Source organism: Oryza glaberrima, chromosome 3 (genome assembly GCF_000147395.1).
Source record: "Oryza glaberrima chromosome 3, OglaRS2, whole genome shotgun sequence".
Lineage (NCBI taxonomy): Eukaryota > Viridiplantae > Streptophyta > Magnoliopsida > Poales > Poaceae > Oryza > Oryza glaberrima.
In genome coordinates, this window is record NC_068328.1 from 14799767 (window position 1) to 14814232 (window position 14466).

Here is a 14466-nt window from a genome sequence, read left to right on the forward strand (position 1 = left end):
ATCCCAACAGATTAAGGCTCCGTTCGTCACCTCCTTTCCTCGTTTTCCACGCGCATGCTTTTCAAACTGCTAAATGATACGTTTTTTGCAAAAAATTCTATACGAAAGTTGCTTAAAAAAATCATATTAATCTATTTTTTTAAAAAATAATAAATACTTAATTAATCATACAATAATAGATGCTTTATTTTGCATGCCGGGGGACCCCTCCTCCCAAACACATACTAAGGTATCACTACATGCTCGCTTGCCGTCCTCTGTTCATCGGAACACTAGCTCTCTTCCCGCCCTATCTTTTATCTTCACTTCGTAGCCTAATTTGTCATATATATGTTCCTTTCTAACCAAGGGAACCACGATCCTTTTAAGCAAAGTAAGGCCTGGTTTAGTTCCAAATATATAAGTCAAGTAATTATGTGACAAAAAAAGGCCCACATGCAAAGCCCCTACATATTCAAAACAAGTTATTCCCCCGGAGTACAAGAAATTGAAACAAAATGTTAAGCCATTATTTTGTTTTTATGGTGTATCGAATCGAACCAATCTTTTCATTTACTCCCTCCGTCCCATAATATAAGAGATTTTGCCCCTTCTAGTTGTCCCACAATATAAGGTATTTTGGTGTACTACTTGTCATATCCATCAATTCCAATTCATATTTCTACCTATTTTAACCCTCAACTAATCACTCACCTATAAACAAATCTCATTTAATAGGGGTATTATAGTATTTTCTTACTATTCTTAATCTTACCCAAAAGGGAATAATCCCTTATATTATGGGATGAAGGGATGGATGGAGTATTTATGTAGCGGTACTCCCTCCATCCCATTTTAAATGTAGTTATAGGTTTTCATATTTAACGTTTAACCAACCGTATTATTTAATTTTTTTATGATAAATATTTTTGTTGTTATTAGATGATAAAACTTGACTCGTACTTGATTCGTGATTTATTTTTTAATTTTTTAAAAATAAAACAGATGGTCAAACATTAAACACGAATCCTTGCAACTACGATTAAAATGGGACTCGGAGTATCATTTTTATTCTTTGGAAACTACTACTCCTTCCGTTTGACAATGTAAGTCATTCTATCATATCCCACATTCATATTGATATATATGTCTAGATTCATTAACATCAATATAAATGTGGAAAATGCTAGAATGACTTACGCTGTGAAACGGAGGAAGTAACGAAGAGAAAAAAAATCCATCGCGGTATATTCCATTCCTCCATGTGGGCGAAAAAGTCCAAAGCGTCCAAAAGCAAGCGACGACAAAAAGGCGCGAACACGAGTCAGCACCCACCTCGTCCCTTCCTGCCTTGTAGGGGCATTCTCGTCCTTTCGCCACCTCACCACCCGTCACTTTTTTTTCCTCGCTTTCCCACTCGCTCGCTCGCTCTCGCCGTCGTCTAGCTCAGCTCACCCTCAGCTCAGCTCGGCAAAAAAAAAAAAAAAAAGAAAAAGAAAAAAACACAAAAGCTTAGAAATAAAAAGTATCTTTGTCCACCTCGACGGCGCGCGCTCTCCTTTCGCCTTCGCCGAAGCTTCGCGTCGCCATCGCTGCGCCTGCGCGCTTCCTCCTCCTCCTCCGGTTTGGTTTAAATCCCCACCCGATTCCCCTCGCGGATCCCTCCCTCCCCTTCGGTTCAATCCGCGCCACCCTCCGACGACGGCGAACCGGCGATCGACGGCGCGTTTCTGGCCGGGTCGGGTGGTGGTGGTCGCATGGCGGAGACACGCAAGTTCTTGATGCCCAACCAGCCCCCGGGTAGGTTGTTCTGGTAAATTAAATCATATGGTCTGGTCGTCTCGTGGGGGGTTAGGGTTTTGCGCGGCGGTGAGATTACGAAGATTTTTGCTGGTGTTCTTTGGGGGTTTATGGGTGCGTGTGTTTGCTTTTAGATTCCTGATGCTGTTCGAAGGAATTTTGTTTTTTTTTTAAATTTTTACGGCGTGATGAAATCCCCCTCCCGCAATTCTGCTACCCATCTGAAGAAGAATTCGGAATTTTGTTTGGTGTTTTTGTTGCTGGTTTTTTTTTTTGGCTCACTCTGCAGAAGCTTGAATTCGACTGGGGCGCCTCCTCGTTAGAATTTTCTACGATTTGATCTCTTGACTTTTCTCTCCAATTATTGAAACAGACAAAAAGTTTTTGTAAGACGGCATTGCAGAGTGTGGACAGCAGCTGGGTGGGAGTGGTTGTCGACGTTGACTAACTGATGACTAATAATTCTCGATTTATTATTATTTTGTCATTTTGCAGATATTTCGCAGATGGTGCTGGAGGCTGGGAAGCGATGGTTGCGACCCACTGAAATATGCGAAATACTCTCAAACTACAGGAGTTTCTCTCTCTCGCCTGAGCCACCAAACAGGCCCGGAAGTATGGATCATTGTCCATTTTTTCTTAAATTTAAGTTTCTTCCTCTGGTCTGCTGAACATCAGTGGACTAAATCTTTTGCGTAATCAGACAATTGCTTCACTTTTTGGATGAACTCCTAAGCGAAGTGACAGGGCGTAAATAGCGCGGCAGAGCTTTTCCGAGCCTCCCTGGCAATGGATGCGTTGTTGTGTGGGGATATGTGATGGTATGGTGGGGATCGAGTCGATGAGAGGGGGCGGATTCGTGTACTCGTGTAGATGGGAAGAATGACACTCATTGGATCTTAATCCACCATCTTCAGGTTCAACTGATATGGGGGAGAAGAAACACTGAATTGTCATGGTACAGTCACTGAATTGTATCCTATCCATATTTTTTGCTGGTAGCTGGGGACAGTTGATGTCACTTGAAGTGCTTCGCATCGGGAATTCGACTATTTACTACTCAATGGAAATGGTAGCATGTTGTTTGCACATCATATGGCAATCTCCCCATTCCTTTCCTTTCGTTCCTTCCACCGTGCCAGCGATGACCACCATTGGCCTCTATTTGGTTAGGTCCTGAACTTTGGAACACAGATAGAAAAATAGGAAAATCTGTTTGGAACACAGGAACTGAAAGCACAGGATTAGGAATCAGGCCCACCTTTTAAGGATGTGAAAGTGGGCCTAACCAAATCACCACCACACACACAAATATGGAAAATGAACAAGGCTTTGTTCATCTAATCCAAACAGGACTTAGGCAATGTTTGGAAAATGGGTTTGGGATATGATTTCCCACCCCCTAAAGGGTAAGTTTTAATCCTAGCCATCCATTCATCTCACTCCATTTTATCCTATCCTCCATTCATTTCCATTTCCCAATCCCACCTCTCCTAACCCATTTTCCAAACACACCCTTAGTGGCAACAGCTTGGGTTCCTCTTCCCCCACCTTATCTCTAGGAGGCTAGCCAGCCTGGTGACTGCAACTATGATGGTTAGTTCATGGGTGGTGCTAGGGTGGGGGTCACAAGCCCTATCAGTTATGTTAGGTAGGGAAGAGGCAGAGAGGGCACTGCCAAGCGTGAATGGTGACAGCGCATCAGGCACCACGCAGCTATGGTAGGTGAGAGTACTACTATGTTTAAGGGGATAGGTTGGCGGTGGAGCGTGTGGTGCTTGCTGTTGCAGTTGATTGGCAGGGTAACGCTTGGTTAATCAAGGCTAGTCGGTGTATACCTGTTACATCTTGAACATAATATAAAGGGAACCTATTTTCAAATTACACTCCATCAATTAAGATGAACGTACTGACTATACCTCAGCAATCGCCACCTCTAATGTACTAGTGTGCCTTCTCACCCGTTTGATATCTGGACACTTCAACTAAGCATATGATCCCAGCTCTCCAAATACGTTCTTGTTTTAGCATTTCACTAATGAATTTTTTCAGTCCCTCTCATCCTTTCTGAGGAGTGAGGGCACTGGCTGAATAGTTAAATAGCAAGCAGATTCAGTACAATGGGTTCTCCTGCCCATTGTATCACAAGAGGAATGCCTTCTCACAAGAGATTGCCTGTGCCTCCTGAGTGCTGAAATATATACCCAAAACATTACATGTGATTGCCCATCCACTAATCCTGGAACTAATTTGACCCCAAAAAACCTGGAACAGACAATCCAAGGGTGGTTTGCTTTGAAGTTGTTATATGTGACTTTTCCTAACCGTTTATTCTCTCTAGATGCTTGCTGCTTAAGGTTGTTGGTTTGTGTTGTCGTTGTTGTTTGAACCTTTTTATTCAATTTCATTAACATTTAACACTGATTCATGTCTGCATACTCAATTTGCATATCGTTGCTGTAGGTGGCTCTCTTTTTCTATTTGACCGCAAAACATTAAGATACTTCAGAAAGGATGGGCATAACTGGAGGAAGAAAAAGGATGGGAAGACCGTTAAAGAAGCTCACGAGAAACTAAAAGTAAGCAAATACGAGGTTTTCAGTTATGGGAAATCAATATTTGGAAGTTTGTCTATATGTGGTTGTTTTGTGCTTAAGGGTGTATTATGTCATATGGTCAGTTCCTAATTTCCAAGGATGTGGTCGTATATCCATTTACCCTCTGCCCTGTCCATCATAGACTTATGTAAGCCACCATGTTGACCGTACTTATTCCCCTGGCCATACTAATGCATGAAAATGTACTCAAGAATGTGACCTCACAAGTTTGGTTACAACTTTGATCTGGAAATATAAAAATGAAATTGTTGGCTTCACATTTACTGATAACAGATGATTTCTTGTAAATCTACCTCAAGCTATTTGTTTTATTCATTGGTGTTCACATATGTTTATTTTAACTCCCTTTTGGTTGTTGTCTGTCTGCACTAGTTTGCTAATGTGAAGCTCCTTAATTTAGGCTGGCAGCATTGATGTTCTACACTGCTACTATGCTCATGGAGAGGAAAATGAGAACTTCCAAAGAAGGACCTATTGGCTGTTGGAAGAGTAAGTGCAGAATATGGTGCTATGTTTATATTTTGTATTTCAACTGTAGACTCATTTGGATGGTATTGATAGTTGACCTGATATCCGAAGGAAAGCATGCACTGTGTAATAAAATGAATTCTCTTTACTTTTCAGGGATTTCACGCACATTGTTCTTGTACACTATCTTGAAGTCAAGGTATGGTTTATTTCATACTGTGTACACCAAGTATCTTGCTCTCATTTGTTCCTCTTTTTTTTTTTTTCACCTTTTGCTTATCTTCTTTTTTTTTTTGAACAAAGTATGACTTCCAGCCTCAGCATCAATCAAGGATGCACACAGCCATATTTGTGGACACCAGGATTTGAACCCTGGTGGATGGAGTCATGCACTCACGAGTCCACCACACAAACGATGCTTCCCTTGCTGTATCATGGGAAACTAAAAAAGTGGCTAATGGGGTTATTATCTAATGCGGAAATGGCCATTCGCCATCTATATTAGCCTATTAGGCACACTCTTGCTGCATGTGCAGAGCACAAAACACTCTTGGCTATCTATGACTTAAACTTCAGCTTTCCTTCTGTCTCATGCTACAACTCACTTAAACCCCTCTGCATCTATGCCCCTTCCTCTAGACACTTCATTGTTCAACACCTTCCGATAGAGCATACATAAAGATATTATGTATAAAGTCATTTGTTTTAGAGATGATGAATTATTTTGTTCCATTGGGTTCTTTTCTACCCATATTTTCAAATATTTTTGTGTGCATCAGTACCTTCATAACCATAATTTTATCTGATTTATGTTTCTTGTTTATCTATGATTAACTTTCCAGGGTGTAAAGCAAAGTTTTAGTCGTGCTAAAGAAGAAATTATGCAGTTATCTGGTGCTGATAGTCCATCGTGTTCAAATTCGATTACTAGTCAGAACCAGATGACCCCACAAATAATGGATGCAGCTGAAAGCCCAATTAGTGGGCAGATTTCAGAGTATGAAGGTGCTGAACCAGGTATTGCCATTTCTCTTACTTTGTTCAGCACCATCTACTCTAAGTATAGATTTACTGATGCATATTCAATTATGCACCTTCTTTCAGTGTATCTAAAGCGAAATTCGGTGCAGCAGATAATTGCCGAGCAAGCTCCAGATACAACCCTCTCATTGAGATGCAGCAGCCTCTGGATGGAATCGTGATGGATAACATTTTATACCCTTCTTCTTCAGCCATCTGTAACCAAGGTATGATTCTCGCCTCTACATTCTAATTTTCTTGCTAATAATGGCTTTTAATTCATCTTTTCTTTTGCAAACAGTTTCAGGTTATCATGGTGAATTGCCACCAGGAACATCTAATCTAAATGGTCATACATTTTCTCACAGTGACATAGCTAGAATGTTTGATGATTCCAGCTCTGGGCTAAGAGACATTTCCAGAACCCTGTTTGATTCAATGCCTTACGATGAGCATTTCTCAGGATATGCAAATGGATTCATGGAGCCAACTCTTCATTCTTCTTTTTCCATGATAGAGGCTAACAATCTGGAGGATAGCTCTCTTCTGGAGACATATACAGCTGAAGCTCTTTACACTAACAACCTCAGCCAGAAGGAAGCTGATGCACTAAGTTTTGCTGGCATATCATCGCCAGAGGTACTTCATTACTGTCTTGTTAACTTTCTTGATATGTTGGATGGAGATGGGGATTTGCTTAGCATGTTAGTCAGCCACATGAGTGTAACCACTTCAAAATAGTCTATATAGACAAACCTCAGAGCGCATTTGCATCTTTCGTTTGTAGCCTCTTTGGGTATCTAGTTTGTCCTAGTTGAATTCTCAATTCAAATCTTGAACAACTGTTGTGTTGACAGCAACATAACACATTCATTCAATATAACTCTTGAATTGACAACAATATTAAAACAAAAGAAAACTGGCAATGTAACAACATGCTATGGAAGCTAATGCATGTCTAATGTTATGGCCAAAAAAAAAAAATCATCCTTTTGCAGATAAAAAAAGTACCAAAATATTGTACTTATCTACATACTGAATTTCAGGTGAATGGTAATAAATATACTGAAGGAAGCACCAAGCATCCGCTCCTGAAGCAATTGTCATTAGATCTATTTAAGATTGAGTCTTCTGGTTTAAAGAAACATGACAGCTTTTCAAGGTGGATGAGTAAAGAACTTGGAGAGGTGGTTGATTTGGGTATCAAATCAAGTTCTGATGCTCTCTGGAGTAGCATTGAGATTGTGAATGCTGCCGATGGTCCTAGTGCACCAACTAATGAACAGTTAGATGCTTATGCAGTGAGCCCTTCACTTGCGCAAGACCAACTATTCAGCATTCTTGACATTTCACCAAGCTGCTCATATATTGGTTTGAAGACAAAGGTATGCAATTTGTTTTACATTTCTAATTATTGTCAATCTTAGGATATGCACAATTTTGAGTCTGTTGAGGCCTTGTAAGTTGATAATATTATGGCTACTTGATTAGCAATCTGCAGTAACCACCTATCCTTTTGCAAGTTATTAAATTATTTTACACACGCAGGTTCTGGTAACTGGTACATTCCTGGCAAGTAAAGAGAATGTGGAAAATTGCAAGTGGTCATGCATGTTTGGGGATGTTGAAGTACCAGCTGAGGTTTTAGCTGATGGTTCCCTACGCTGCTATGCACCAGAACATCAATCTGGAAGAGTTCCCTTTTATGTGACATGCTCAAACAGGATCGCTTGTAGTGAAGTGCGAGAATTCGAGTACCGGGATTCTGATGCTCAGTACATGGAGACATCACATTCTCAAGCCAATGGTATAAATGAAATGCATCTACAAATTCGTCTTGAGAAGCTACTCACTTTGGGGCCAGATGACAATCAACTGCTTGTTTGTGGAAATGAAAAACTTGAGTTAATCAATGCTATAAACTCCCTGATGCTTGATGAGAAATGGTCAGATCAGGGATCACCATCCGGCTCTAAAGATGTTGTCACCCCAAGGAACCAAAGTTTAAAGAAATTGATGAAAGAAAAGCTTCATTGTTGGCTTATCTATAAAATATATGATTGTGAGAAGGGCCCAAATATACTGGGAAAGGAAGGACAGGGTATAATTCATTTGGCGGCTGCACTGGGCTTCGATTGGGCTATAAGACCAATACTAGTTGCTGGTGTCAATGTGAACTTTCGGGATGCTCATGGATGGACTGCACTTCATTGGGCTGCGTCTTGTGGAAGGTATTTTCAGACAACTATAGAATTTTCAAATAGATAATGGGTATGGTGTACAAACACTTAATGTAAAAAGAACCACCTTGCTCTTCCATCCCTAGCCACTTGGTATAATTGACTGAGTCTTGATAAAGCTTCCATTATCTAAAATGATTAGGAGAGGGGCATGCGGAATATGTCTAAATTTCATGAAACTAAATATCTTGCAGCTATTTCTTTTTCTATTACATTGAACCCATGTTATTATATGCTTTGTAGAGAGCGAACAGTGGGCGTCCTTATAGCAAATGGAGCTGCAGCAGGTGCATTGACAGATCCTACTTCTGAATTTCCTTCTGGAAGAACTCCAGCCGATTTAGCCTCTACGAATGGACACAAGGGAATTGCCGGTTTTCTCGCGGAATCTGCTTTGACAAGCCATCTGTCAGCACTTACTTTAAAGGAATCAAAAGATAGCAATGCGGAAGAAGCATGCAGATTAACAATTCCTGAAGATCTCCCTGAAATGAATTATGGTCAGCTTGCTGTACAGGATTCTCATGCTGAATCATTAAAGGATTCATTAAGTGCTGTTCGTAAATCCGCTCAAGCTGCAGCTAGGATATTCCAAGCCTTCAGGGTGGAATCATTCCACAGAAAGAAGGTTGTGGAATATGGAGATGATGATTGTGGACTATCTGATGAACACACATTTTCACTTATTTCTCTTCAAAAGGTCAAACAAGGGCAACATGATACACATTTGCATTCTGCTGCTGTACGTATCCAAAATAAGTTCCGAGGATGGAAGGGAAGAAAGGAGTTTATGATCATTCGCCAGAGAATTGTGAAGTTACAGGTACCCTTGTAACCTTTTTCTTCTAATCTTTCTTAAGACTACATCTACTGAATTCCCATGATAATATAGGATTTCAAATAGCTCCTTCTAGTTGATATACAATTTTCCTATAATCTGGTAGTTAATGACAACAGGAGACCTTGTGACGTAGTTCCTTACAAGTCTCTGCTTTTCAGTTTGAGAATAGATCATTCACATTGAATTTATCAACTTTATATTTATTTGAAAAGGTCCTGCACACTGCACAAATAAATTAATTTGTTCTTTAATTGTATTTGGCCAATTGGCCCAGCTGCAGCCTTGAAGCTAAATGTCAGTTCTCGTATTCTATTTAGTTCATTCAGTCAAGGTGGCATATATCCTGATTTAAAGTCAGTAATTTTGATATGCCACCTTATAGTTATACAAGTAGTCAGTACTTATTGTACTGACAAGTTGTTAACATCTTTAGTTTCTTTTGTTGATTCAATGTAATGCCATATTAGATGACTTGTCAATAGTCCTGTTCAATGATGATATTAATCTTGTAAATATTTTTTTAATCATTAGGCTCATGTGCGAGGACATCAAGTGAGGAAAAACTATAAAAAAGTAGTCTGGTCAGTAGGTATTGTCGAGAAAGTTATATTGAGATGGAGGAGAAAGGGACGTGGTTTGCGTGGCTTTCGACCTGAGAAACAATTAGAAGGCCAGACACAAATCCAGCCTGCAAAAACAGAGGATGAATACGATTACTTGCAGGATGGCAGAAGACAGGCTGAAGGCAGACTACAGAGGGCACTGGACCGGGTGCGCTCTATGACACAATACCCAGAAGCAAGAGAACAGTACCGTAGGCTTACAACTTGTGTTGCTGAAATGCAACAGTCCAGGGTATGACTAATACTACTCATCTCTTACCAGATAGTCACACTATTCTGGGTCATGCATTAGTGAAGGAAAAATGTCTAATTTACCACTGCTCTATCTTGCTTTTATCATTCGTTCCTTTTTTTTTTCCAATAATGACAAACTGATATCTTCCTCAGCTAGACAACCGAAATCTGAAAATGCTTCATTTGCTAAAGACCATTAGTAAATCATTTGATTTCCGAGCCTAGTTGTTTATAATCAATCATCTTATATTCTTCTCTGTTAAGGCCCAATCTTCTAGTGTACTCTGATAACCAGGTACTACACTAACAAGCACTAATTCATAGCACGGTTTTTGAAAAATAAAATCAAACCGAAGAAAGACTTCCATTACTTTCGTTAGCCTTTCCTTTTTTTTTTCTTTTCTCTTTTTCAAAAACAGCCTATATATCTGTTTGAATCTTGCTTAGCCTTTGGTGATTTTGGGCAGATGATGCAGGACGAGATGCTAAGTGAGGCAGCTGGTGCTGACGGAAGTGATTTCATGAATGGACTGGAGGACTTGATATGCAGAGACGACCCCCAAATGTCTGCCATTTGGTGAAGTCGAAGTTGTTACATCAGTTAGGCTGATCATTGCCTTGTTCATTGCCATATTAGCCTTGTAAATTCTTCCGCTTGTAGTTCACTCACTGCTTAATATCTAGCTCATGCTGTTAGTATTATGTAACTCTGTGCACTGATCATAATAGAATATTTCTCTCCTGTATGTTACAAGTAGGTTATGCACCAGCTGTTCATTTTATTTATTTATTTATTTGCTAGAATGACCGAAGGAGGTCATTCATTGTAAGTAAAATGACCAGCTGCTCATTTTACTTGCGATGCAATGATCTGGGCAATCGAATATATAGGTAGTATTTGTTCTTCTTGGCTATGTAGATGATACTTTTATAGTATAAAAGTATTTTAGACAGATACTATTTATATAGTATTTTCACGTCATATCTAGGTACACATATAACTCACAATAATTCCATTTAGTTATCTATAATTAATTGATATTAACAATTTGATTATATAGAGAACGATGTACAACGATGGTATTAAGCTGTTTAGACTGATAGATGATTAATAGACGACACTATTTTCTCTTCACCTCAACGGAAAAAAAATGGGCTCGTGCAAACGATTTGACTGTAATATCGAGCCATACAAGTTTCCATTTTTTTCTATATACTTTACATGTTAATTAAAAAATGTAAAGTACCTCTGTTTTAAAGCAAGTTAATTTAGTAAGAGATATGAGAGTTACTTCATCTGTTTCACAATATAAGTCATTTTAGTATTTTTCACATTTATATTGATGTTAATGAATCTAAATATATATAAAATGACTTACGTTGTGAAACGGAGGAAGTAATTTAGTAAGAGATATGAGGCTTGTTTAGATTCGTAATAGAATGTGTAATGTGTTATGTCCTATGTTAGATTAATTTCTTTTAGGACTGACTGAGGGTGTAGTTAGCAGCGGTTCTGCACCGGTTACTATCTCCATCGATTGGAGTTGTTACTACATTTTTTTTTTAATCTTAGTTAGCGTTCAAATTCAAGTTGTTCATGTGTCATCACAAAATAGTGATTACAAAATGGGGGCAGAAGTACAGGTGGGGGAAGAATATCGGACGAGACAATCGCACATTTGCGCCCACGTTACCCTAAATCTATTGGATTCCCGTCGATAAAAAAAATCTATCGAATTTGCATATATATTGCTCTTGCTGCATATGGCTTAATTTACAGGCGTGTCATGACGACGTTTCGCTGATGCAAAATGTTTAACTTAAACATATCTAGTTGTAGTACTACTAGCTCCCGAAGACAGGAGCTCTCCTGGGCAGGAAACATATCTAGTAGTACTACTAGCTCCTGAAGATAGGAAGTCCTCCACCACGTAGGATTTTTAATTTTGGGCAGTTATGGTGACCATGGAAAATGTTCCTACTATCGGCAAGCCATAGTTTATCCAAGTCGTCCTCGCAACATTTTATATTCATGTCAAGCCATAATTTGTCTATGTTATGGTTTGCTAAACTTAGCTATGTACGTTTTAGTCTATATTAAGTCAAACATTTTAATCTTGGACTATAAACTTTTAAGATTTAGGCCTGGTTTAGTTTCTAACTTTTTCTTCAAACTTTTAATTTTTTCATAACATCAAAACTTTCCTACACACACAAACTTCCAACTTTTCTATCACATCGTTCCAATTTCAATCAAACTTTCAATTTTGACGTGAACTAAACACACCCTTAATGTTTTCAAATTTATCATGAGAAATACTTCCATAGTATTATAACTCATTCGTATATTGTTAATAAACTGCATGTTTTTAAAAATAAATATGTTCACTTAGGACAAAATAAAACGATAATAGCGGGGAAGTGCCAAACACCTCCTTAACCACTTCACAATTTTGGCCCAAATACTTGCAACCTCTTAGGACTTTTTCTTTTTTTTCCCCCTAATAGCAGCTTTCTTGTTTTTGCCGCTGTCTAGTTTATTTAGAGCACTAACTAAATTTAATAGCCAAAGTAAGCGGACTTTGCTAAGTGGCAAAAGAAAAAAACGGCTGTCTTAATTTTTATAGCGCTCTCTACTGGTTGGTGCCATCGATTATTAGTATTTTTCTCACTATATATCTTTTTGGGTATTTTCCGTCTTCTAGATCGATAGCCATGCATGCATGCATGCATCTTTATCCTGCAAAATCTAGGTCTCAAACTCTCCCGTGCCATAGGCTCATCGTGTTTGCACTGACCGGGAACGAGGGGATGACTCACCTACAATGCACGACCTTAGCTATGCAAATTTATAGTTTGATCCCTTCACGTCCTTATTTATTGGACTATTATAACCCTCTTTGCTTCTACTATTACTAATTGAATACTTCAGTATCACTATTGAGAACTAATCTTTACTGGGTTGGTAAAATTAAACCACATTAGTTCGGGTTTCTATTTTAACTTGGGACTAAACATTTGTTTTTTTTATCCCGGTATAAAATTATCACGGGACTTAAATGAATACCAACCGGGACTAAAAATTTAGTCCCGGTTCATAAGCATGTAAGATCCATATTTAATCCCGATTGATTATAACAACCGGGACTAAGATTAAAAAAATTACGTCTACCTTGAGCCGTGTGCCTCCTCTCCCAGCCTCGATCTTATCTCTCCCAGCAGGCCTTCTCCTCTCCACTCCTTCTCCTCTTCTCCTCTCCATCCTTCTCCTCCTCCCCTTCCTCTCTACGTCGCAGGCGGCGGCCAGCACGGAGGGCCGCACCCGGCGGGGTTGTCACGCGAGGAGGTCAGCGGCCGGCGCGGAGGGTGGCCATGGTGGTCGCCGTGGGGATTTTTTCTTTCTTTTTCCCCTCTTAATTTGTGAGTGATTGTTTGTTGAGGATAATTTGTTCATTCGATCTGTGATTTGAGAATGATTATATTATTGCGGATGATTTGGGATGATTATGTTGTGGATGATTTGGGATTATGTTGTTGTTGATGATTTGAGATGATTATGTTGTTGTGGATGATTTGGGATGTCGGAAGATGATATTGCGTTGTTGGGGATATCGGGCGCAAGATATGCAAAATAGAAAAAAAAGAAAAAAAACTTAGTCCCGGTTGGTAACAGTACCAACCGGTACTAAAGGGACTAAAGTACTAAAAATGTATATCTTTAGTTCCGGATTTATAGTCCCGGTTTACAACCCGGGACTAAAGGGGTTGTAAACCGGGAGTGAAGGTGGGTTCTCCACTAGTGTATAAACATCTAAACCCCTTTGGATCAATTAGATGAAGGGTTCACATCGATTTTCTACTACTAGTAAAAGCACCGCAGAAAATTTACTTGAAAATAATTCTAAGCGAAGCTTTTTGAAAAATGTGAGGTGTCTGGATATTTTTATTTTATTGGGGGCAGAGGGTGCTACCCTTTGGAACATTAAGGGCCCGTTTAGTTCCCTAAAATTTTTTTCTCAAAAACATCACATCGAATCTTTGGACACATGCATGAAACATTAAATATAGATAAAAAGAAAAACTAATTACACAGTTATGGAAGAAATCGCGAGACGAATCTTTTAAGCCTAATTAATCCTTGATTAGCCATAAGTGTTATAGTAACTCACATGTGCTAATGATGGCTTAATTAGTCTTAAAAGATTCGTCTCGCGGTTTCCAGTCGAGTTCTGAAATTAGTTTTTTCATTCGTGTCCGAAAACCCCTTCCGGCATCCGGTCAAACGTTCGATGTGACACTAAAAAATTTTCTTTTCCCCAACTAAACACACCCTAAGCATTGAGGGTTTGGTCGGTATGTATTGCACTAATTGGTGTTGTAACTTACGAAATGGGCTAATGAACCATTTGGGCTCCCCTGTCAATGAAGATGCCAGTTGCCATATTTACCTTTTACTTTTATGTTTGTCTTCTACGGGAAACTATTTTATCCCTCGAGAGGATGTTTCCTCGTTATTTGCATACCATTACGAATTTTTTTAAAATAATAAGAAGATGTATTAACATGTGATATATCACTTCACAAACATGCAAGTTCAAATTCAATTTCTATATTTCACAACGAAAAAACAAATTAAACTACAG

The 14466-nt window shown here is 39.1% G+C and overlaps 1 protein-coding gene across 3 annotated transcripts; it reads left to right on the forward strand.

Moving 5' to 3' along the window:
• The first annotated feature begins 1445 nt into the window (after window positions 1-1445).
• Window positions 1446-10627, forward strand: LOC127766101 (calmodulin-binding transcription activator 3-like). 3 transcript variants are annotated; one of them, XM_052291139.1, is made up of 13 exons: window positions 1446-1779; window positions 2275-2394; window positions 4243-4358; window positions 4798-4886; window positions 5022-5064; window positions 5708-5882; window positions 5996-6112; window positions 6187-6524; window positions 6932-7270; window positions 7434-8116; window positions 8369-8948; window positions 9498-9821; window positions 10300-10627. In XM_052291139.1, exons 1-13 carry the CDS (start codon window positions 1737-1739, stop codon window positions 10402-10404), a joined length of 3072 nt encoding a protein of 1023 aa, XP_052147099.1. In that variant the 5' UTR covers window positions 1446-1736; the 3' UTR covers window positions 10405-10627. The 3 variants fall into 3 exon arrangements, with proteins under 3 accessions (XP_052147099.1, XP_052147097.1, XP_052147098.1); XM_052291137.1 differs by having other exon boundaries at window positions 1448-1779; window positions 10291-10627; XM_052291138.1 differs by having other exon boundaries at window positions 1448-1779; window positions 5999-6112; window positions 10291-10627.
• Window positions 10628-14466: the final 3839 nt, after the last annotated feature.

Coding starts and splice junctions, on each gene's coding strand:
- LOC127766101 (XM_052291137.1), top strand. CDS start 1,737: ATGGCGGAGACACGCAAGTTCTTGATGCCCAACCAGCCCCCGG. Junction 2,395..4,242: donor GCCACCAAACAGGCCCGGAA/GTATGGATCATT, acceptor TCGTTGCTGTAG/GTGGCTCTCTTTTTCTATTT. Junction 6,525..6,931: donor CTGGCATATCATCGCCAGAG/GTACTTCATTAC, acceptor ACTGAATTTCAG/GTGAATGGTAATAAATATAC.